This window comes from Lepeophtheirus salmonis, chromosome 3 (genome assembly GCF_016086655.4).
Source record: "Lepeophtheirus salmonis chromosome 3, UVic_Lsal_1.4, whole genome shotgun sequence".
Lineage (NCBI taxonomy): Eukaryota > Metazoa > Arthropoda > Copepoda > Siphonostomatoida > Caligidae > Lepeophtheirus > Lepeophtheirus salmonis.
The window spans coordinates 25,769,841-25,795,726 of NC_052133.2; the positions used below are offsets into that span (position 1 = coordinate 25,769,841).

Here is a 25,886-nt window from a genome sequence, read left to right on the forward strand (position 1 = left end):
AATGAATCTATATACATAGAGGAAGCGCTCAAAAATTTTCCCCTTTTACAAATAAAATATTAGAATACTGTATCTATTTAATTAATATTCCATTATTAAACGTAGGCTTACAACTGTAGTCCCTCTTCTCCCCTGTCTATAGAAACTTTGTTAAGCATTTGGTGGTTATGAAACGAAATAGTAAATTTAGGACTAAATGAGCTGGTGCAGGCGAAATATTATGAACAGCTAATGGAATATAGATTATATATTTATGATAAATAATTTTTTACAAATAATAAAACAATGAAATATCTTTATAATTATGATAGTACTAATAATAAAAACATAGAAACACAAATATAGATTATTGTATATATATAATATTAATAATAAAAAACAAAGTCATATATATACTTGAAAAATTGACAAACAAAACAAAAAAAAGTCAGAAGAACAAAACAAACGAATTAAAAAATATTGTCAAATAAAACTTTTTTCTCGATCATTTAATGTATTTTTTTTTTTTTTTTCAAACTACATTTTCCATCAGTCAAAAACAATATTTAAGAAAAATATAACATCATGTTTTCATAAAATTTGAGCTTATAGTAGAAGAGAAACAATTTAAAAATATAGATATATATATAAGTATATATAAGTATGAATTCATGTGAAAGGGGTATGTGTGTCTCTTACTAAGACTTAAAGAGAGGGAGAGGGGACCATAAAAAGATAAATATATAATAATGAAATCATCATTTAGACTAAAGGAACATATACATATAAAAGGATAATAACGAAAGAATAATAGTAAAAATAAGATAATTATGGGTGTACAATATCTATAAATGAACTTAATTGACACTTTTTGTATGTATGTAGTTTGTATATAAATATGTAACTATGTAGTTATTGGAGAGATAAATATACATTTAAGAGGATGCTTCTGAAGTCGCAGCACCCTTCAGAGTTCTTGTACGAAGAAGCGAGCTATTAATGAAGGATCTGTCAGTATCATTAATTTGTTAAAATTATTCCTTTCTATCTGCGTTATTTCCAAATGTTTTGAAAAATGTTAACAGATCCTTCACGACAGGTAGACCCTATAGACACGTCTCTATCTTTGTTGAACCTTGTGGACTCTCCTGATCCGTAGAAGACTTTGTAACTTGTATTGTGAATCCCCGTTTGTAGGTCTCATCCTGTCCTTGTTTGATCCCTTCTTCTTCCCCTTTCTCTTTCTGCTCTAAATCGACTTCTTTTTCCTCTTCTTCTAAATACTTATTTCGGATTTCTTCCTCCTCTTTTTCATAGTCTGAGGATGAATCTAAGACTCGTACCGACTCCTCCTCATCCTCATTACTTCCTTCACGTAGTTCATTCTATTAAATGAGAACAAAAATGAGGCACTCATACTTTAGCATAATACTAACAAACACGATATCTTACCTGATATAAATCTGTAGGAGAAGATGGAATCACGGAACTATACCAATTGCGATTCTCTTCTAGAGTCTCTAATATATACTGTGAGTCAGGATAAACGAGATCAGCCCATGTTTCCCATAGAGGATGTACGATATAGTCAATGAACCCGACTTGAGATTTCTCAATAGTTGCGTTATCCCTATCACACATGGGGGATATCTCAATACCCGCTGAACGTTCTCGATCTCCTTGTTGGAAAAACTCTTCCATAATACGATCTACCCATTCACGGTATATTTCTAGAGGTTTGGTAGGATTTGAAAGGTCGGAACAATGAACCATGTTTTGTAGGACCTAATCAAGTTTGGAAGTAAAAATGTTGATCTCTTATTCAGTAAGAGTAAAGTTTGGATAAACTTACTTGTATGCGATCATTATAATTATCTAATAAAAGAACTCCAGAACCCGCAACTTTTTTGGACTCTACCATGGTTTTCAAATCTGCGAGGAGTGACATGTGCTTGGACATATCTGTGGCTAGTACCATGTCTATGACCATTTTTCTGAATGTTTGTCTCTGTTTACTATTCAGATTCGCCATAATATCACAATCTGGATTTTGAAGAAGTTTGAATGCGACGGCCAAATGGTGATTCTCCAACACAGATTCATCATTGTACATAAGAGCTAATTCAGAGCCTTTAAGAATAACAATAATTATTAATAAATGAGAATTATAGGTACATAGTTAATATGTACATACTATGTAGGACCATTGATTAGACTTACTTGTATTAATGAGATACTGATTTGTTACTCCAGGATGGTCTACGTCATGTATCGCAGATGCAAAAATAGCGGCAAAGACTTCGAGAGGAGTGAATACAGACTGCAAATGATTAATTAATTAATTAACCCGAATAAATGGATAGAAAGATAAGAGGGACTCACGTTAAGATTAGGAGAATTGAGAAGAATGTGCGTGGATTGAGTTACATCAGCTGCATGGTGATTGTTGTGATATGGAATGTCACTCAGATAGTGATCCTCCAGGGTCATAAGGAAATTGACCAGTATCTTGGGTTGAATTTTAAAAGTGTTTAACAAATCCCTTTCTTTGAAGATGTTATAGGTAATGCATGTGAGAACGCGGCGATCCTGGACTAACTCAGCAGTTTTAAATACATTCAGTCCCCAAGTGTTGATCCCTCCAAGGATCTTATTTAACTCCGCTTCATGATCCGTTAATACACCATAGGGAGGAACTTCTTCACTCTCATTGAGCGTTGTTTTGACCTTGACATCCGTTTTAGCACTGATCCGCGACATGAGCCGACCACTTACTTTGACGGATGAATTGTTGTTATTTCCTTGACATGAGGACGAATTAAGGGGGATAGGTGGAGGCGGGACGGTAGGAGAGGGACACTTTGGATCCGGTGTGTCATTTTCCTCCGCCATGTCAGTGACGTTACCACCTGATGATATGTCAATTTCATTGTTTTTCTCAAGAAAAGTGGAGCAAATATACTCGGAGATTTGATTCCCTGAGCGGCTGCTCTCTGAAAAGTGACTCAGCTCCTTGTTTAGCATCTTTTTGAACTGTAATCAAATAATAAAAAAGAGGGATTGAGTGAGTGATAAATACGGAACAAAAATATCAATTCATCATCATAAATAATATCTAAATAATATTGGGTTCGGCTCTCATCTATGTATTGCTGTTTAAAATGCAATTCCCTACTAAATATGGTCATGATGGAATAGCATAAGGTCTCCTAATCCTCTATGACACATCCATACAATGCTACAGAGATGATAACGAGAGTTGTAATAATTTATTGTTATTGCTTTTATATTTAATTTTGGTCTGGCGTCAGAAAAAGAAAGACTCAAAACACATAAGTATTATAATACCTAATCTAATATTGTAAAAAAAATGTATCCATAAGAAAAAAAAGAAGAAGGAAAAGACCCAAATTATACCATTTATGGGTATAATAACAGCACAGACAACCTCAAAATAATGTTATATGTACAGAAAAGTAGAATGAATCGTTAAAAATATAATAAATATTTATTTTTGTTAAAAAGTGGGGAAAAAATTACTTAATACGTATATTATATTATACTATGCTTTAACAATCCTCGACAATGTACAACATACTCAATGAATTATAATACACACCACAAAGAATATTTATGATTGAAGTGGCGCCAGTTGCCTTAAAAAAATAAGAAATATATTTTATAAAAGGAGCCAAGTACCCCCCATCTTTTCTTGAGCAATCATCACGTCTGACTACTATTGTTATTAGTTATATATTACGTATAGATAAGAAAATGTGAAGGTTTATATAACTATTGAAGGAGGATTCGTAGATATTAAGATACAACCAAAGTCCCGTTGTTCATATGCTTCCTCATTTTGGGGACTGTCTATTACTATTAGTTACACAATATGCTTGTAACAAAGAATTTGTGTATAAAAAATACCCCTAAATATTCTGGGTAATTGATTTTTTTATATAGTTGTAAAACATATAAATGAGTGGACATTATAACTCCAATCGATCTTAAAAATGAGGGGGTTTATATAACGATATTCATGAGGGTATCTTGACTAAATGGGCTTCAACAAATATAATTACAAACTATAGCTGTTAGGCTAATTGGTAGTTTACAGATATATGAGGACTGTTTAAGTTTGTCAATACTGCTACAAACTAAGATTAATTTATCTTATTTTAGCAATAAATGGTGGATTTTATTACTAAAAATGAAACACCATACAATATTCAAACTCGAACAGATACAATCCAGACTTAATGTACTTAATGTGTTGTACTTATGAGTTACTCCCGCTTGATAACTAATTTAGGTAATTGTTCAGAAGGGGAAATATAAATGTCTAAATTGTTTTTGCAAATATTGCAATTTACTTAATCTAGGAAAACTATGTCAAGAGAGGATTTTTATAATCCTTTTCTAAATTGACTCTTTAAAAAAAGAGACATTATGCAAAAGTAAAAAATGTTCCTTGCATTGAATTAAATAGAAATTTATGCATTACAACTTATAATATGCAGAATAAATAATAACATACTTTTTTTCTTACACGGTGAGCTATCGGAGTAAATAGAGTGGAGGGCCGGGTCTCCAGGCAAATCGGTGAAGCCTTCATTGTGATTGATAAAGCTTTATTTTTATAAAATAAAGTCTGGATTGACTTCAATTAACAAAAAAAAGTAAAGTAATAATGAACTGTAAATTGTTGGAGAATTTTTCAAATATTTTTTTTGTTTTGCGAATGGATATCTTGCACATTCAAGCTACAATACAAAACTAAAAGTTGAAATGATGTGCGAGAGAGTTCACCACCTATAAATAAGCAATAGCTGCGTACGACTGGATGGGCTTGCGATCTGCTTTTTGTTATAAAAACACGCTCACTTATACATGGAGAGTGAGATAGTTAATAGAAAAGAAATAGGTGTTTTTTATTGATTAAATTATGTATTGACATTTTTTTAAATGAGTTTTTCCACCGAATTAAAAAAAAATGTTCACAATTAAATAATTATAATATGATAGATTATATTTGAAAGGTAATATCGGGGTCAAATTAGGTATCATAAATCAAATGAAGGCTTTAAACTAAAGTTAACATTTATAGCTATCTTAATTCATTCAAGAAGTTTGAATATACAGCCAATAATTGATGAAAATGAGTCGATGAAATATGTCGTGCGTTATCTCGAACAAAAATCAAGATATGTCATGTGTTATATATAAGTCACTTATGAGTTTTGTATTCCCTTTTCTAAGTCAAGTTGAAATATACATAGCTTAGGAACTTCATTTATCATATGGCCTTTCAAATAGAATAATCTACCAATTTCTAATTTTTTCGTTGTGATGATGAATCATCGGTACTGTAAGGGGAATTTGCTACATGGACAAAGGATGTATATAAATTTGGTTAATAGAAATTGACGATAATTTGTTCAGAAATACAAATTTAAAGAAGGCTCAATTTTTCTTTTGTGTTGAAGGGCCACATATTGGGCCGTTTATGTTTCTGAAGTAAAATAAATATAAATTAGGAATTTATGTTTATTTTCATGATTTTTGCTCTATATTGCTTTTGAGTTGAGGAGCACAAATTAGGTATGCGTGTAATATTGAAAATACTTTTCAAACGTCAATATTATGAAAAAAGTTTTTGTAAGGTGTATTATTTAAAAACAAGGGGATAAAAATTTTGTTATTTTACCCCACACATGACAAATAATTATATTCTTTTATCTGTGATTCTTTATGGTCGGATGAAAATAACAAGACTATGTATGGGGGGGGATAATCTGCCTATCTATGACATATGAAGGAATGCTACTCACATAGAGGGCGCTGTGAAAGTAATTCTCCTTGAGAGCGTCATTATTTCTTTTATTCTACGGAAATTGATATACTGGGAATAAATTTTATGTTACTTTGAAATATTATGTTTAAAATTTTGAATTTTATTCAAACTGTCTGTTTCACTATTGAAATTTTTTGTAATTAATTATACACTCATTACCGCAGACTGCCTATCTATATTAATAAAGCAAAGTTTGTCTGTTGACACCTCCTTTTTGAGTGTGCATTGAATATCTAAGAACTACGTAACTACATGATGAGTAAATAAAATCTGTGAATAATGGACATGTTAAATAATAAATAAACGAAAAATTAACATGGTAACCCTGTCAATTTGAAGAATGTTTTGGAGGAGAGCTGCTTTGCTGTCATGACGTCATCAGATCAGCTACAATCAGCTGTGAGAAAGGAGGAAGGGGAGAAGGAAATAAACAAGAAGATTGGCAAGAATTACACCAATGTCAATCCTCAATTCTACTCTGAGTCCAAGAAGGACTTAGAATTATAACTCCACAACAAATCCTCAAGACTACTCTCTACCTTTTATGAGTTCACGTGAATGTTTAATCAGGTTTTGAATATAATTGAAGTTCACAAATCTGGAATTAAATAATAATGACAACAGCAAAGGGAAATAAAATTCATTCTTCAGATTATCAATTCCATTAGAAAAACGGGGCAGCTAAAAAATTCATTCTTCAGATTATCAATTCCAAAGGACATGGAGCGTGTGTAGCTAAAGCTCCGAGTGTCATATTAAAAAAGAAAAGACAAAGTAAATATATATATTAATAAAGCAAAAGTTTTTCTGTTTTTTGTCTGTTTATCCACGCCTAATCACTCCGAGCAATACCGGATACTCCCGCTAGTAAATAACTAAACGGAGATCATATCTTTGTAAGAGGTAAAATCAATAATATTTATTCACTAAAATGACAATGGCGTCATCTACATCATTAAACATTAATAGTAAGGAGGAGAATGTCAACGATTGCTCTTCGAAAAGTGACGGTTTTTCCATTTTGTATCTTACATATCTGTTTATTTACTTTTTTGTGATATCATTTGTAAACTATAAGGAAAGTACATATTGTAACTATATTTACGTACATCTAATATAATATGTTTGATTCCGATTAACATGCATCATATAATACAATATATTTATTTGTAGATATGTTCATTCTAACATTGTATTCCCCTTCAAACATCCAAATGTATAAAGTAAGTATTATATTTAATACGATTAAATCCTTGGGAGAACCCTACAACAACAAACAAAAGTCCAATTGACATCAAATGAAGAGTCAATCAATATTTCCACGAAATAGGAGTAGGAATAAATCCTCAAATGATTCATCATGATCTAATAGACAAATATTACAAAAAGAAGGGAGTCCCCAACGTGATATGTTTTTAATTTTATGAATGAATATAATCCAAAGATACCTAATTAATTATTATCTAAGTTCCTACTAAGTAGATAAAGATACTCTAAGGAAGTAGTTCTTAAACTTATTACCTTCATTACATTAAAAAAAAAAAAAAAATGGGAACTTCTTCTTATATTTTTGACTTTTTATTTTTAGTTTAGTTTACATGTATTGTATCTTGCATCGCAACCTTTCCAACCAACAAAAAGAAGCAGAAAAAGTGTTCAACATCTCCTGGTACATTTAGTCAATTCCTTCCAACTATGTCATCATTATTAATCAATTTTTGAGAATTATTCACAGTTTAATAACAAGAACTAATTCTAATTCAACCAATCAATGTTCAAAACACTTATAAAGGGTAAAGAAGTGGACACATTGACAATTGATAATCAAATACAATGTACATTTTTATTTACATTATAGTAACGCCGTAGTAATCATACAAAACGCTGAATTTATCTTTTCTCTTGCTTCAATGTTTGGGATGGGGTTTTTATAGAGAGAAATGACATTTTTCAGAATCTCAAAAAACCATTCCTACGCAAATTATAGTATAACTATGAAATCTCACTGAGTTCGCGTTGAATTAGTAAAGTGAAGAAAAATTTGCAAAATCATGAGTATAAAATATTACGTCATCTGAGGAAAGAAGATTTCACGTAGCTAAGGAATCTATGCAAGCTAACAATGGAGTTTGACAGCAACTTGGTTAGTAGCATTATTCAACCCTAGCAATTACCTAGTTCCTCTTTTATCAGAGGTCATTGTTAGGCTGTAATATTACTTTCTTTACGTTCTACTAAAAGTCTCATCCCTATTCATTGCTTATATAACTATTAAATCAAGGTGTAACGAATTTAGGCAGTTTTTTGTTTTGTTTTATTAGATATAATGTCAACTGTTCTGTTAGTTTAATGAAACATTTTTACCAAGAAATCCTTGGATCCTTATATACAATAATTTTTTTTTTTTTTTCAAAACAACTCAAACTTGCTTATTACATTGTATTTTCAATTTTTTAAACATATTTATAAAAAGATGAATGCTGAGTCTTGATCGATTAAGACAATGTACATACATTTTGCCTCCATTCCCACTACCTACCTAGTACGTGAAAATACATAAACACAATATTTTATGTATAGTCTGGTCAAAGCTTAATTTATACGTTTATTTAGGTACGCAAAATAATAAGAACATAGTTCAATGTTAAAGAAGCTTAAAGGTGAAAGAAAAGCCTCAAATCCTTATGGTTTTTCTGTCCCTTACAATATATAAAATTAAATTTCTAATCTTATGTATTAATTTAAAGAGGAAATGAGATGAATTTTTCATATAGGAATTTTTAGCATTTTCTCCATACAAAAACAATAGTAGACCAAAATCAGTTGTAGTAGCTAGTCAATTCTTCCCCATTACGGAATTATTATTCAATTGGTCAGAACTAGTGTTGTAATTTAGTCGGTCTAGTCCAGTCTAGTCTTAAAACCGGTCCTATCGATCCTTGGGACGGGTTTTTAGGACCTTCGGTCTTTGGGACCGGTCTTTAACTGTCGGTTATTGGAATTTTTCTTAAAAGAATTGATGGTTTATTAAGATAAATAGGATATAAGAAATATGTATTAAGATATGTACAATATAAACGAAAATATTATAATGTAAAAGTATTTATATAATTTATTCAGCTATATAACGGAATGATTAAAAAAAGGAAAAACACCCTCATTGATGTCACTAAGAATCGATTTTACCTTCTGTAAGGACCAAGAAAGGGGGCTGGACCGCGGTCGTCGTTCCTAAATAAGGACCGACACAACACTAGTCACAGCTAAACAAGAGCTTGTTTGAACTCAACCAATCAACTTTCACAACACTGGTAAAAGGAAAAGGAGCAGAAAAATACAGTGTAGATAAAAAAAACAGTGATATGTATTTTTGTTAGTGAGGTAACGGCTTGTTAATAGTAGGGAATTATTAAGACCTTAATAGCAGCTAATTTGGATATAAAAAAAATAATAAAAATCTACCCACAATGAAAGAACTAACTAGATATCCTTTGGAGATACCATTGATTATATAATATAACCTATGAAAGTTTACATAGGTATTATAAGGCAGGGGTGTCTAGAGGGGGTGGCCTTGATGAGCTGTAACCATCACCCCCCCCCCCCACAAAAAAAATCTAAATTTCCAAAAATTTAGATATTTTTGTGAATAGCTACGGTTTTTTGAAATTTTTTTTCGGAAAAATTAATTTTTTTGTAAATAGCTGTGAATTTTTAACTTTTTTTTTTTGCGAAAAGCTATGAATTTTGTAAAAATTTTCCAAATAAAATATTACTTGATATGTAATTTTTTAAATTGTTTGTAAATAATTAAGGAATTTGTATCAATTTGTAAAAAAAATTTAATTTTTTTTCCAAAATTTTTTGTACAGCGTTTAATTTACAAGAAACATATGTTTCAAAGAAATCCCCCCAAAACCGAAAAGGACTCAAAGCTTCCTTCTTTAGCTTACATAAACTACAATCTTTGTATGGTAGTTACTAATTATATAATTAATTCAAGTGTGTATAGTGGGCAGAAACTGAATAATTTCCGAGCTCATCAATGTTTTCTGAAGTGATTTGATAGTATTTATATATATGTATATACATCAATATCTATGATCCCAAGCAACATCTGTTCAATAGAATATATCCTAAACCCAAACAGAATAGCTGCAAATGAACACCTATTCAATCTCATGGAGGAACGAGTATCTTTGTCAGAAGAAGGCAAATGTTTTGAGCATCAGTTTCCCCTAGTCCAAGGAGAGAATATTTTTGGAGTGAATGAAGCAAGGTAACAGCCTATCAATCAATCCAGATATGATTCGTTAACTTGATGCTATTGAGGGAAATCTAAGGAAGGCTGGAAAGTTTGAAATACAATTAATAAGAGACTGTGTTATATCCCTCCAAATTTCAAATAAGATTTTCACTCAGCTTAAGACATGACTTGTGATCACACAAATTGAATCAAGTCACTCGTACTCCAAAGACTTACATTACGTCGTTTTGTGATGTATTCAATCAAATAAATATTTTTTGTTTAATAGATATACATACATTTAGAAAATGATGCCTAAATAAACAAACTTTTCAATCACAGTTGATTAATATTTATTACTAGAAAATGATTTATTCATGAGCCTTTAGGGTCTATCACTCATGCGTATAATTTTATACGATTGAAAATCCACAAAACACTTTGTCATATTTAGAATGCTGCCAGTCGGAGTTTAGTAGAATCTGCCAATTTTTGCACCAAAATAATTTCAAAGAGCGTATTCAAGGAAAAAAAATACTGTTACCAAAATTTTATACTTCAAAGCATTTTTTAGAGCTCTCAAAACATTTGAAAAATGAAGTTTTTTTTGCCAAAATTGTCTAATTTCAATTAACTTCAGGACTCACTTTTGAAATAAATAAAAAAATAAAGTATGAATTCTCTTTTAAGCTTTTTTTGTCAGCTGACTCTACGTATTTATGAATTTAAAAGAATATGTATTCATCTTCGCATAACGATAGATACTTTAACATCCAATAAGTTATTATCAATTTTTCCTTTCCTCTTTAAAAAGAGAGATTTAGATTAAACAAAATACCTCGTCGTGCTTGAAAGGGACCAAATTTTGAAGATATGAGGAGTCATTTTTTCATGTGATCTCAGTAATATCATAACTTTCTATTATTTTTTTATTTTTAAATTGTTAAAGTTGTAAAAAATATTATCATACTCACAGACATATATTTTTGGTAGTTGGCAATTTAACAGTATTTTTTTTTAAAAAGCTGTTACAATTATTCTTGTGAAGATAAATTTCAATTATAAAGTGATTGTGTGCTCAAGAAGACAAAAAGTGAATAAATTTGTTTGGGAGTTATAAGAATAAATCCTTTTTAATTTTTTTTTTAACATACCGATAGGGCATGTGATTTACAACTATAAATATGCCCACTTCCAATGTTCCTCACTGTTTATTGTATATCACAACTTTTTCTCAAAAAAGAAACAAAGAAAAGGCCCAAAATTAGTTTGTAGGTAGCTAATTCTTTTCAATTATGGAATTTTTATCTAATAACTGTTAGGAATAGTCTGCAGTTTTAATAAGGCTAAATCGAATTCAACCAATCAAAGTTCGGAACAATGGTTAGGGAGGGGGGCGAAGAAAACATGGACTGCTAATAACAAAATACAGCGTAAATTTAGTGAGGTAACACCGTGTGAGATATCTCAATATAGAAGATATAATGTTTAATTTTTTCAAGTGACTTCATTATGACCTTAACTTTCCAAAAAATTAGATATTGCTTAATCTATTCTCCACAATATTTCTCATGATATCACAAAGAGAGCAAAAGATAAGCATTTTTGTCATTTCTTAACATATGAATAGCTAAATGCACCAGAACTTCATAGTATGTAAATGTAAATAAGTTAAACAAACAAAGCAACCTTCATCCATCTTGATACTTTATCAGATTCTAACTTGATTCAATAACTATTTAGGTACCTTCATTATGCATTTGCATAGTACTTATGTAATAGAGTTTTTTCATTTCCCGGGATCCCAGGACATATATGTTTAAATATCAGATCCCCTCAGTAAATAATAAATAGTATGAAATTTAATCATTTCTTTTATAGTTAAAGAAGGAATTATATGATAGTCTTCCCCCTATATTCTAAATTCGCATTTTCTTCAATTTTATCATTATCAAAAGGAGAGTGATTCCGAATTAAATTGCGGTGAGAGTAAAATAGATCACAAAAATATGGCAACATTGAGAGAAGACATAAAAATTGACTATAAACTATATATTATAGTATTCCTTGCTCCCTTGAACGTTAGAATTTTCAAAATAGGGAAGAATAATTAACAAGTAGAGTTGGGGATTGTATAATTGTTAAATAGATAACCCAAACCATGGTCTATAAGTTTACTCGCGCCTTTCTAGAATATATTATATTACAACTCACTTAAATATGTATCCAACGTTTAATTGGTTAAAGTACATATACTCGTATATGATTAAATACATAATTTGTTGGGAAATTGTATATCTTCTGGGAATTTACTGTAGGTTTACAACTCCGATAAATCCCGGGAAAATGAGATTCCGGGATCTTGGGAGGGAAAAATCCCAAGATATACCTATTTATAATGTATACTTCTATATACCTATAATAACCATTACATAAATGTTTTTTCTTCAACAGGTATGTTCATTTATGTATAAGTTCTGAGGAGAATCTACGTACCTTGACAGCAACATTCTAATGTAATACATAATGTATAAATAGTTATAATTAATGTATAAGCTCTGTATTCTAAATTATTTTTCTTCATTTATAGAAACTTAAAACCTTGTACCATAGCAGTATGTCACCCGTTAACACAATAACAAGCTAGAATAATTTTTTTGATCAAATATGAGTCTGATTTCTACATTTGCATTCCTCAACGAATAATCAGATGAGTCCTTCATAGTCGCCGCAAATTGCACTTGAAATTGATAGATTACTATATTTAAAAGAGCATATCATCAGGGACAAATTAACCTTCTCATAATCAAATAAGACTCAAAACTGAGTACCAAAGGGAAATTTTCCGCGACAAGAAGCCAAACCAAAACCTTAATAATTATTTATTAAAAAAGTATAATGAAATATGTCATGGAAAAAACTTATAGCAATTAATCTTGGCAAGAATTATTCAATAAGGCCACCTCCATCCTCTATCACAGCCTCCACACGAGGTCGGAACTTGGCGCAGGTTACCACAGCATAATAGGCAGACATGTCGTCCCCCATTGTTTCTTGATGCTGGCCTAAAGCTCCTACACATTTCTGTGTGATGTCTTCCCTACCTTGCTCTCTAAGATGCTCCACATACTGAAGTCGAGGGGATTAAGATCAAGACTGGAAGAGGGCCAGAGATCTTGTCCTAGAAGTAAACCAAGTGCTCCTTGCAGAAGTTTTGAGTTTTCAAGGCTGTATGGCTGGGGCACCGTCTTGGGTCCACACATTGTTGTTCTCAAAATAGTTAGCCTTCAGCCAGGTAAGATTTTCTACCTCAGGACCTTCTAGTAGGCATGAGTCCCAATTTTTCCATTGAGCTTGAAGAAGAAGGGATCCATTTTCTTCTCATGGGAGGCCACAACTCCCAAGTACTTTGTTTGGGCCGGATGTTTTGTACTGAAGGTGCCCTAGACTTCCTTAGGTGAACTGCCTTCATGATGGTTATCTCGTCCACGTTGAACTCGTAAGTCAAGCGTCGCATTGGTACTGTTGGATCTTCCATGATCTTGCCCTACATGTTCCCCTTGATGTTCCAAACTTCCTCGCGGTAATTCCGAGAATGTCTGAAATTCTTTTTTGATCAACATTCGCGTGAGAATCTTTGCCTTTTTGATTCCTGTCGACTCATTTTTAATCCTATTTTGTATTTATTGCGCACACATGTATTATTACATGTGTGCGCAATAAAAACAACACATGTATCGGAATATTGCTTGAGATATTACCTGAAACCTTAATTAGTGCAAAAAAAAAAAAAAAAAAAAAAAAAAATTTTAAAGACGTGGAAAATTTCCATGTCGCACTCTTTAGTTCACACTCTTACATATCTCAACTACTACAAGAAATTTGAGTAAAAAACCCATCATTGATCAAAATATGTCTATCAAATATATTGTGTTGTATTTATATATAAGTTCTGAGGAGAATCTATGTACGTACCTTGACAGCAGTAAAAAATGTTAAAAAATCTACTGAGAATTTCTTTTTTTCTTTATTAAAGCTTCTGATTTTTTAATATGGCGTAGGCCGGAGCTCCAATGTCACTGCTAAGTCTTATTGAACTTTGACTTGGGACTCGGCTGAAAAACGATGTGAAAAGCCTTGGGATTTGATTTTGACTCCAGCAAGCAATCCCAAGAGCCGGGACTAGACTCGTAAAAAGCTATTCATGTACAGCTTTTTTATGCATTTGTAGCTGTATTTATACGAGTATGTAGAGATGAGAAAATTGTCGAAATCTTCACGAGGGTATATTAATAAACAAATCTATCTATATATATGTGGGTAACCTGTTTTTATTATTCCTGTTATATTTAAACGCATTAGTGAGTATGTTGTTTATATCCTTCTCAAAAGATATGTCGTACAACTTATGCATGTTCAGGGGCATCTGCAGGATTATATATAAATATACATATATATTTATTATTTAATCCAAAATTAATATTTTAAGGATTTTTTTTTTTTTCAAAATTACATTTTTGGAAAAAAATCATAAAATTAAAATTCATTTGATCCAATGTTTGAATAAATCCATCTACAATGTGCATACTACAGTGTAATTCGGAGAATGTCAATCAAACATTGCTCATTTAATTCCGTTTCATTAACGCAATAGCAAAAAAAAATCTTGTATAATTGGAATCCTTACAAAACAATTCAATATTTGTTCAATGTAGTACGTATTTCTTGTTTGCTTCTTATTATTAAGATGTAATTCCGTTATCATAGAGATATATTAACAAATGATAACGACTGAATATGCGTTGAACAAGTACATTTACAACACCAAAATTGTATTAATGTACTTTGAATTTCCAAAATCAGGAGATGTGTGTAATTATAAAGTTTATTGTGCTGTTGCATAAATAAATAAGCATAGGTAAGTAATGCTTTCTCTTAATGGTAAACGTATGGTCACATACATTTGACCACTACTAAAACTAATCTCCACTGATTTTATTGACTAAATAGTATAACTATATATAAAAATTTATCAGTATACAGTTTTTTTCTTTAAAATGTAATTTGTTCCAATTTTTTTTTTTTTTAAATCCAACCCCTCTCCCATGCCAAATATAATCCTACGGACATTAAGTTATTCTGCATTTTAGCTACTTCTGGTTTAGGACCTTTGCTTTAAGGATAATATGTTAACATTATTTATTAACATATGTGTATGAAGCAGGCCTCAGACTCCAATTCGCAATTATGAGCAACTGTCTTCTGTAGTTGCTCTTGAATATCCCAACACTAATAATAGTTTACTTTCTGCCAATTTATAAACATCAAAAACAGCCTTTATCACTTCACTAATCCGAGCACCTACATTTAATTGTCTTCAAAAGGAATTATTCTAAGTACTAATATTTCTTGGTTAAGGCTAGAAAGCAACTAAGTGAAGGAATGCCTATGTAAAGCTAGGACAATGCTGCCAGTGAGATTTTACAATGTTATAAGTATTAAATCCATTTATTGGGTCTTTTAAACTGTTATTAGCATTTACTAGAAAATTAAAAAAATCATCGACCGATTAACAACAACTGTTTAATCGGTCATTCACCCAATTGCTTATCGGTGCATCCTTACTAAATAATTTGCCAAAAATTATCATTATGAACTCTTTACTTCTCTTTTTGAACTTCCCACAGTTTGATTCTGCTCTCACGTGATTGATATATCAGTGGTTTTTTTAAATCCTCTAAAGGGAGTTGTAAATTAATCAACTTGACTAAGTCATTATTGATCTCTGACATGCAGAAAAAAGGCAACCCTGTTATTGTTCCCGTCTAACAGGTTTTCAAAAGAGACCAAAAACTCTGTTAACTACTACACAATCCATAAATTCAACAAAAAAAAGCTCTGAGAACTGGACAAAATATGCAGGGGACAAATAGTTGAATTCGATGTAATTGGCTGAATGGACACCCTCTACTAGAAACTATCTGTAAATCGTACCAAAGAGTGAGGTAGAGACTGTTTGGGCCACTGGAGGTAGTCATTGTGAGTGAAGAAATGAATATAAATTAATCTTATGTTGTCGTTTTTTTAATTCACATAAATTCGTGATTGATGTACCTTAAAACATATGGTAGACCCAGTAAAGCGTATATAATAGAGTTGGGGTTCAGTCTGGAAATCCTACACTAATCTGATATTGTTATAATTTTAACTAATTTAGTTCAACCTCGGTATGGACCAATCTCGAAATAAAATTAGATATCTAGGAAAGATCAATTAAATTTCGCCATTTCAGTACACAGTTTCATCTTCGGCTTTCAGTTCAAAAACGTGGTCCAGAACAAAATATGAGTTCAGATCTGCCCTGAAAAAATATCATGGAGCCGAAGCAAAAAATCGGTCACATCACTTACTATAAAATATGCCTATGCAGGGGTGGGCTGGAAGTGCTGTAGGGATGAACGAATTTTGTTCTTGAATAGAAAAAAATTTTGTACGGAAGAACAAATTTCATGAGAAAATAGAGATTAAAAATTATTTTAAAGATATCTTTCAAAATATGGAGCGAAGGAAAAATAATAATTTCTGAAATTTTTTCGAAAAAATCAAAAATTCCCCCAAAAAAAAATAATATATAACCCTGTGGACGGCCCTGCTATGTAATATCTAATACAACAGACAATTCAATGATTAAAAATCATGATATTAAATTGGATAATTAATTATTTGGGATCAAATGGTTCATGCATAATCCAAAGTCAAGTTATGAACAAAAAACAGACATCAAACACTCCCTTGATTTTGAGTGCTTATTGGAGTAACTACCAATATTAATAACATAATTATAATTGATGTTGTGTCTGCATTTCGTTCCACTAAATAAGTAAGCTATTTGGACAATTACTCAATTTTCACATTTAACTAACAAGAGACAATTATTCTTCATTTGCTGTTCACGTCAAGATGACGATCAAACGTACATACATACTTAATATTATAATAACAAATTAAGTTTGTAAAATTTTGTTACTTTAAAGAATAAATAATGTAATCTATCTGAAGGAAGAATAACACTATGTGACTTAAACGAAATAGTTAATTAAATATAATCTTGAAGTTTACTGTCCTATATAATAGGAACAATAAGTTGGTTACATCAGCCAGTCCCAGAGTTCGTTTAGGAAGAAGTTTTGAGAAGGGATATATATAGTACTTGAGTTCTGAATCTATCTTCCCGATAAGAAATAATTGATCACGGATGAATCCGTTGTCAAGGCAAAATGTAATTTTAAAAAATTATTAATTAATTTTGGTTGTAAAAAATAGCTGTAGAAAGGAGTTGTTTTAAACCGGCTCTTAAGCAAATACAGTTTAAGTATAAGTCTGCCAAATACCTTTATGACAAAAGATGATACTCCAAAATGAACAAATCAAGGTCGATAAACCATTCTACTAATTGCAAGTAGGTTTAAGAATATTTGGTGCCCTACACTTCATTTGTACAACCTGAGGGCCGGGGTATGTTTTGGGATATTAAAAGGGTTCATTAATTCTAAGGGAAGCAACAGCGGAAGGATTTAACCTGCCTCGGGACCCAGCAGCTCATATACATAACCTGTGGACCTAGGAGCATTCTAGCATATTAGAAGGAGGCCTTGATGCTTAGAAATGTGGGACTGTTGGAGTTAAACTGCTTTTTGGCCCAGCATTTCACATATACCACCTGTTAGTCAGGATATTAAATGGGGTCTTTCATGGCAATAGTTTTATTGTCCAAATATAATATAAATTGCAACGAAATTGCACAAAATTATATTGTCTTGCATTGAAATACCTCAATATCATATTGCTTACAGTGATGTTGCTTCACGATGATATTAAACACAACAACTTTGTCTCACAATGATAATGTCCACGACTGTATTACCAAACAACAATTTTATTCAAAATCTTTTTATCACAATCATTTTACATTGGACCGTAAAATGAAGTTTCAACAGAATTGGGAACCTCCAGAGTACGTTCAGTCGTCCTAGATTTGGAATGGAGTAGTTTTTCATATAAATAAAAAAATATCATGATTGTTTTCGAAAATTTTCATTTCCGACCCATTTTAATGTACATAAACCATCTTAGCAACAGTAGAGGTATACAAAATCTACCATGATGATATTCCTTGGCACCATACCTTATATAAATAACTACTGAAGGATATATTTCTTGCGATAAATACAATGATAACGTATTATATGTAAAAGAGTCTAAGGCGATGTGGAAGGGATTCGCCTGGTAGTGCATAGCTTTGTCTTCGTGGCATATTACTATGTCATTTCTCAAGACATCTCTGTTATTATTATTATTGTCAAAATAAAGCAAAAGTAGGTATATTGTATGTACATATTTTTTGGTTCATTTCGTAACTGGCGCCATAGAAAAATATATAAATATGTATAGAATGAAAAACCATTATTTTTTTTTCTTTTTCTTCATGACTCAAGCTGTGCATATATTTTTGCCAATTTGGAGTCACCTTTTTGTTATTCTTCTTCTTCGTTTCCCTCATATGACTCATCGGATAAAGAATTGATTAGCTAGGTGTAGAAAATCTACACAGTATCAATTTTAGTTGTGTTTTTTTATACTTTTGAAAAATTGAGAATTCATCTCCCTTTTCAATAGGAGTTTACTAATTATTCATTATTACTTCGTACATACAGAGGTTGGGAATTTGACTCAATAAATGGGACTCAAATTAAACTCACAATCCAAGACTTGAGACTTGACTACCACCAATAGCTAAGACTCATGACTCGACTTGTACTCGATAGCTAATTTATACTGAATTAAAGAAAAACCCTAAAACAATAGACCCTACACTATTATTAGAGTTTTAAATTGCAAGCAATTTCGGAATGTAAACATAAAAGAAACCGAAAATTAACAGGGTAAACCTGACAATTTAAGTTATTGTTTGAGAGAAAAGACGTTGTGTTAAATAAGCTACACGCAGCAGCTACTCGAGGAAATTAATAAAAACAAGTCCCTTCCATATCAAGCAAGGGTCCAGACAGCAAGTATATATGATACTACTGAATTAAGAAAATTGTTAATATCAGCTGCATGTTATTGTATGATTTTGAGGGGGGTTGAGATAAAATGAACTACTGCTATAAGGAAGAGAATCTTCTGTATTTAAATATCATTAGCGCAGGGGGGGAAATATAATGATTATATTTAAAATATAAATATTTATTTTATTATGCATTTGAAAAACAATATACAACAAAGATGGACGACAATTCTTCATTTAGAGGGAGATGTTAACACACACACTCCTCAGTGTTATTCTCAATAATTCGTGAGCGCGAAGAAGTTCTCTCTTTAAGACTGAAAAAATAATTATAATAGCTTTAGAAAATAAATTCACTCCTCAAATTGCCAACAATAACAAAACTTGTACACTATAAAATGCTAAAGATTTACAACCCTACTTATAATTACAATTTAAATTGTGCTCATTAAAAAGATTCAAACACTTTGACTGGAATATTTCACATGACACAATGGATGATGTTGATGATTTTCTATTGTTAGGGAAACATTCATACTCTAACAAAATTGAACGGCGTTCCATGGAACTTGCGTTCAGTGATACAATGCTTAACAGAGCAGAAATTTTTTTTTGAACGCTAAAAATGAGATTTGAGCGTTCCGTTCTAATTTTAATAACAAAAAATTCAAGAAATCAAATTTTATATTTTTATTTTACTTTTTTAAATATGATTTAAAGGGTTAATAAAGCAAAGACGAACCCTTGGGAGTCCTATATTGTTGTAGAGGCACAGGAGGGCTGAGGAGCTTCGATACTTGGATGGGGGACGACACAGCCCTACTTTCGGCATAGCCGAGATGATTCATGTAGTGTGAGGAGGGAGGCCAAAAATGGTGTTTCCAGAAATCGGGCGGAGTCCTGCTGGAACCCATGGAGTTTCCCACTGGATAGTTGGACAATACCCAAAGCAAGACCATCCCCTTAAGGATGTTCTGGTATTCCTTTGTTCTGATTTTCAAGGCCTTTCGGGAACCTATACGGAAGCATCCTCTTTCCGCCTGATGCATCAACATCATCGCAGATGCTAGGAACTTAGTACCATTAACCGGCGGAACCTCATCGACGGAATAGGGAGGTAGCGTGCGTTCTTTCTGTTTTCGACTAGTCCTCGGTCCTTTTTCTTGTCTGGTTGCTGTTCTGGACGCGAATCAAATCGGCTATATTTTGCCCTTTGGCCTCCATCTCAACAATGAAAGAACATTTTTTAGTCAGAAGTAGCTCATTTGAATTCTAATGTTCACTGGATTATAGAGTAAAAAATCTTGAAACCTAGTTCTGAAATGAGGCCTCTTCGACACTATGAAAGTGGAAGTAACCATTTTCTGTCGTACAATATAAAATGGTACTACCTTATGATTGGAACGCAGAACGGAACGGAAATAATGGGTGAACGCTGAACTAAAAAAATTGAACGGAACACATATGTACAAGCCTCATAATTACTATCTACAAAGTATCAATGTTCTTAAGTGAAATGGACTTGGAAAAAACAAATTGAGTAGTAATTGAAATCTGTGTCAATTGAATTTATTAAATATGTAATTAGAGGGGAACATACTGAAAATAAAGATTACATGATGCCACTATTATTTACATGTGTGGGTGTTAAGAAGAAAAAATGATATTTCTCATAATGGAGTCTGGATTACATTTGTATTCTTGGGTCCTGACAAATAATTATCGTCAATTTATAAGTACAAATTATTCTTATTCATACTTTGAGAATGTCACAAATTACACTTAAAATAGAAATAATTCATCGTCAAATGGAATCATTAGAATTTGATATATTCATCTATTTGAAAGACTAAGAGATCGGGGGCAAATTAAGTCTCATGAATCGAATAGATATCTCAATTTATCTCCGAAAATTGAATACAAAATCTATTATTGATAGAAATACATGTTCGTAAATACAATGTAAAGAAATAAATTGGAAATCTCTCTTTTTCTTAACTTTTGTTACTGTTCAAACACAGTTCATTTGAGCTGCCAAAAGGAAAAATGTTCACAGAATGAGATTCACAAAACATCAAGAAGTCTTGTAGGTATTTTAATTCCTACCCTTAATTGTGTAATCTGAATCTGATTAATGAAATTGGAATTTTAATTTGTAAGGCTGTGAAAGAATTAAAAAAATACGAACTGATTTGTGCCTCTTTGTTTTTTCTTTTCTTTTTTTAGAGTAAGAAAAGATTGAGAGACTGTATTGAACACTTCAAACTTCTCCTATGTGTATTACTTTACCTGTACTTATATTCATTAAACTTATTCCGTTTTAACGTAAAATCTCTCATTAACACTGTCAAATACGAGTATTATGTGAGCATATAAGGTAATATTACATATACGTTTCTTTAGATACAACTATGGTGTGTTAGTTCTTTTCAAAGATCAAGGCATAAAAATTAGGGAGTAGTAGTCAAAAAAAAAAAACATACACATAATTGTTTCAAAACAAATTCCAGAGAGTGGCGCCTCAGATATATGTATGAAAAAATTACAATATATGTATAATATTATTACAAGTGTCTTCCCTCAAATCCTTGCCTCCAATTAAGAATAAAATAATCATAAATAATCTTAAAATATGTCTTCAAGAAGAAGAAAAAAAAAAAAACAAGAGCGAAACGAAGAAAAAAAAGATATATAAATATTAATTTCAATGTGAGTCATTCAAGATTCGAGATGACTGTAATAGTACAATTCATAGACAAGTTACGTACGCCAATGTTTTTATTATTTAACTAACTAGCTGTACTTTTAATTTGACAAATTTTTTAAATATAATTATGCAATTCTTCGATATTTTGAGGGGCCTCAAAAAATTACTAAGGAAGGGTGAGTACTAGAGTGTAAATTCTAAGTACTTTTCCTGAACAAAAAAAGCAAACTAAAAATCAATATAGGAATTTACTCCGACAATTTGATAGATATTTGTAAGGAGAACACAGGGGGTGAGCTAGAGGGGATGTACCTCCCAAACTAAGAAATTTTTGCTTTTTACCTGAAAATTTAATATTTAAAATATTAAATTTTTTTGAAAAATCTATAGTTATTCCAAGAAGATGAAATATTTTGGGGAAAAATTAGAAAAATTAAATATTTTAGAGATTAAAAAATTGAGAAATAAAATTAATTTTCATATATCAAAATTAATTTTTCGTGAATAGCAGTTGATTTTTGAAATTTTTATCTAAAAAATTACATTTCTTCTGAACAGCTTTGAATTTATTAAATATTTTAATTTTTTCTAAAAATTTAATAATATAATTTTATTTAGAAAAATTTAATTTTCAAATTTTTCCAAAAAAATTCAAAAAACCAAGCCCCTCTAAAACGTAATCCTGCAAACGCCCCTGGAGCAGCTTAGCTGTCATGACGTTTTATTTAATTAGCTATAAGTAGCTTTGATGGAGGGTGAGAGTAAACAAGGAGATATCCGGGAATTACTGCTCCAATATCGATCTTCAATTTTACTCCGACTCTAACACAGATTTATCCTTATAATATTTAGATGTTCTCTCCTTAATTAAAAATACAATATGAGATGAGATTTCAAAAATAAAAGATGATGCACAGATTGCCAACTACAAATAAACTCATACACAAAAAATGCTTAAGATTTATAACTCTAGTGAGTACACACAGGCATCTACCTCTTAATTGTCACTCCTCGTACTCGGAGTAACGCCCATGGCTATGTTAAATTTGAGATTTCTATTTTTAAAGAAATTATTTACGCCAAGATTAGTGTTCCCAATTCCCACTCTCAAAATTTGGTAATAGATAGGAGTCAAACGCAGATTCGCAGCCATTCAGAATCTTTATATCATTTGGATAGAGAGGTCTCTAAAAAGAACCCATCACAGAAACGGGTAGGGCAGCAAAACGTCGACTCGAGAAATTGATTTAGAAAAATACATCAATAATTTTATATTTTCAATGAAAGGCTAAAAAAATAATGTTAAAAAAACAAGTAAACAAGGTTTTTGCCAAACCTTTTTTCAAAAAGTATAGCTCCCTTCTTTTTCAATCACAGCCTTTACACGTCCCCTGAAGTCCATGATGTTGATGACAAACTCCTCTGACTAGTTGTCCTATGCAGCCACTATGGAGAACTTCAATGAGTCCATATTTGTGTGTGAGATCTGTGGGTTTCCCTCTCCAAAGTACCCGATATAAAAAAGTCCTTTTGTTTCAAATCTGGTGAAGAAGGGGCCATATCTCTTTAGGCCAGAATCAAACCATGTTATCTGGGCAGAGCTTTTGACATTTGGTGGACGTGTGAGATGGGCACTGTCCTGAATCTACGCATAGTTACCCTCCGAGTAGTTGGTGTTCAGCCATGGTAAAATGGTGTACCTCAGTACCTTATAGTAGGCATACTAGCTGTTTTTAGATCCAGCTTTGGAAAAGAAGAAAGACATCTTCTTTCCATCAGAGGCCACAACGCCGTGGACCATTGTTTGGACCTCTTCTTTTGTTTCCGCAAGCCTGCAGTCAATCCGGTAGTTGTGGAATTGATCAACTGGGAAAATCTTCTTGTCCGAGATTTTTCTTTACAATTGACCCATTTACCTTTATCCATGTGAGGATTTTCTTACACTTCTCGAGCCTCCTGACTTTCATGCCCTCTCTCAGAAGGTGGTGAGATGTCCTTGTGTGAAAGAAACTAATCCCAAATTGAGCTTTATAGCCCTCCTGATGGTCATAGGAGCCACAGAGAAGTCGTTGGCGAGGCGATTCATTAACTTAGTGGTATCCTCCTGTATATTATTTTCCAAACTTAGTAAGAAATGTGCGACCCTCTTTAAACTATGTCCGCCACTTCAAGACATTCTGGAAAGGTCTTCTCTATTTTACTTCATCCTGACCAACTTAAAAACCTGGCTCCTAGAACATTTAACAATGTCCGTAATATTCGTTACATCAACTCCAGCATTGAGTAGATCTCGAATGCTCTGCCTTTTTACTTGTTGTTCGCTCATGATGATAAAATGACAAATGATAAGTATCGTTTGTTTATGTAAAAAGGAACGAAGAAACAGATTATCAAAAAATAATCACAAAAACTTTTCATAGTAATAAGAAAATAAACAATAATTGACAGTCCACGTTTTTCTGCTCTACCCTGAACAAATAAGGTCTAAGTATGGAATTATTGATTATTGATATTCAGGCAAACTTAACGTTCCCTCCTTAAAAAACGTATGTTCTCCTACGTCTATGTCTATTAAGCATCCACACTTTCAAAGAAAAGAAGAGATACATTTCTTAAGACAATTTCAATGACAAGCAAGATGTCGTCCTAGCAACTCATTGCCAATTATTTTATCATCATTAATTGCAATGGATTAAAGATATCCTAATTTCCAATGTCAACAGTTCAAAAACAAACATCATAATACCTGTTTTCTAACTCGAATGTTTATTTATAACACGTAATATAGGTGTGCAATAGGATTTTTATCTTAGGAGGCTGTTTCCCGGGATTTTACAACTACAGGAAATTCCCGGAATATATTTATTTTCTATGAAAATCTCACATTTAATTCTTCATGATCCACAAAAAAAACTTGGACTTATTTTATTATTATTTATTTTATGTGCCGGATTGGGTTACTGATTTCAAAAAGCTGGACCCTCGGCCTCTAAAAACAAACCACATACTATTTGTGGTTATGATAAAAATGAGATATGATAATATGTATATGGCTAGGACCAAGATACTTAGAGACAATGTATATTTGTCATCATTTTTCAGGCGGATCTAACAAAAAGGAAATAAATAAGTTACGTTTGTTGAGGGTCCAATAAGCAATCCCATATCAGATATTCAACGGTCTCGATAGGTGATACGTAAGGGTGATAATTTTGGTAAGAATACAAAAGCGTGCGAGGAGAAAAGAAGAATTACTTATGGCATCATTGATTAAATAATATACATCTTCTTCTATCAATCATGAACGTTATCATTCCCGCCTTTATTATTCAATATTAATATAATATGAGATGGTGATAGTCGATAGAGAACTGAATAAAATCCCCAAAATGACGTCGCCTTCTGTTTGGATTTCTGAAAATGGAGGCCCAGGAATTTGGAAAATACTTACTGGATGAGAAACAGATGGTTTGTCGGATTTGTCGATATAAATGTGCCTTTAGTCCCCTGTCTAGAATTACACGCCACACATTATCCTCATCTCATAACAAGAGCATGGATATTCATCTATAAAATCAAGTTAACGATAAATTCATCAAGTCAGACTTTAACTTTGATCTCACAACGATGCTTATTACATGTAATATAACCTTATCCATTGCTAATCATCTACGTTCAAATTGATGTCATTTATAGAAATACATATAAAAATGTTTTGAGTCATCTACACCAAATGACAATCAAGTTATCAGTAAAAAGTATTTACTAATATCGAAATGGAACTCTGAACAGTAAGTATTCAATTTTTATTTAAATCTAACCATAAAATATGATTCTATTTTAGCTAAACATATCAAGAATTATGATACACTACTCAGTAAAGGGCAAAACAACTGCTTAAATGGTCACAACAATGGGGGTAGTAGCTTTGGATGGTTTGCAACTAGTTTGTCTGAGACTACTTTCTTCGCTTAAAGACTTGGGTATGATAATTAGGTTTTCCAATATTACATAGTCAATAAATATTACTTTT

The 25,886-nt window shown here is 31.7% G+C and overlaps 1 protein-coding gene across 1 annotated transcript in view; it reads right to left on the reverse strand.

Moving 5' to 3' along the window:
- Positions 1-232: 232 nt before the first annotated feature.
- LOC121114791 (3',5'-cyclic-AMP phosphodiesterase, isoforms N/G) overlaps positions 233-25,886 on the reverse strand; it is a 308,647-nt gene continuing 282,993 nt past the window's right edge. Inside the window, exons 7-11 of the mRNA XM_071887232.1 lie at positions 2,362-3,012; positions 2,200-2,299; positions 1,832-2,109; positions 1,432-1,764; positions 233-1,364 (exon numbers count right to left, since the gene is read on the reverse strand). Of these exons, the coding sequence (XP_071743333.1) occupies positions 1,086-1,364; positions 1,432-1,764; positions 1,832-2,109; positions 2,200-2,299; positions 2,362-3,012 (1,641 nt within the window). The 3' untranslated portion in view covers positions 233-1,085. The remainder of the gene's footprint in view (positions 1,365-1,431; positions 1,765-1,831; positions 2,110-2,199; positions 2,300-2,361; positions 3,013-25,886) is intronic.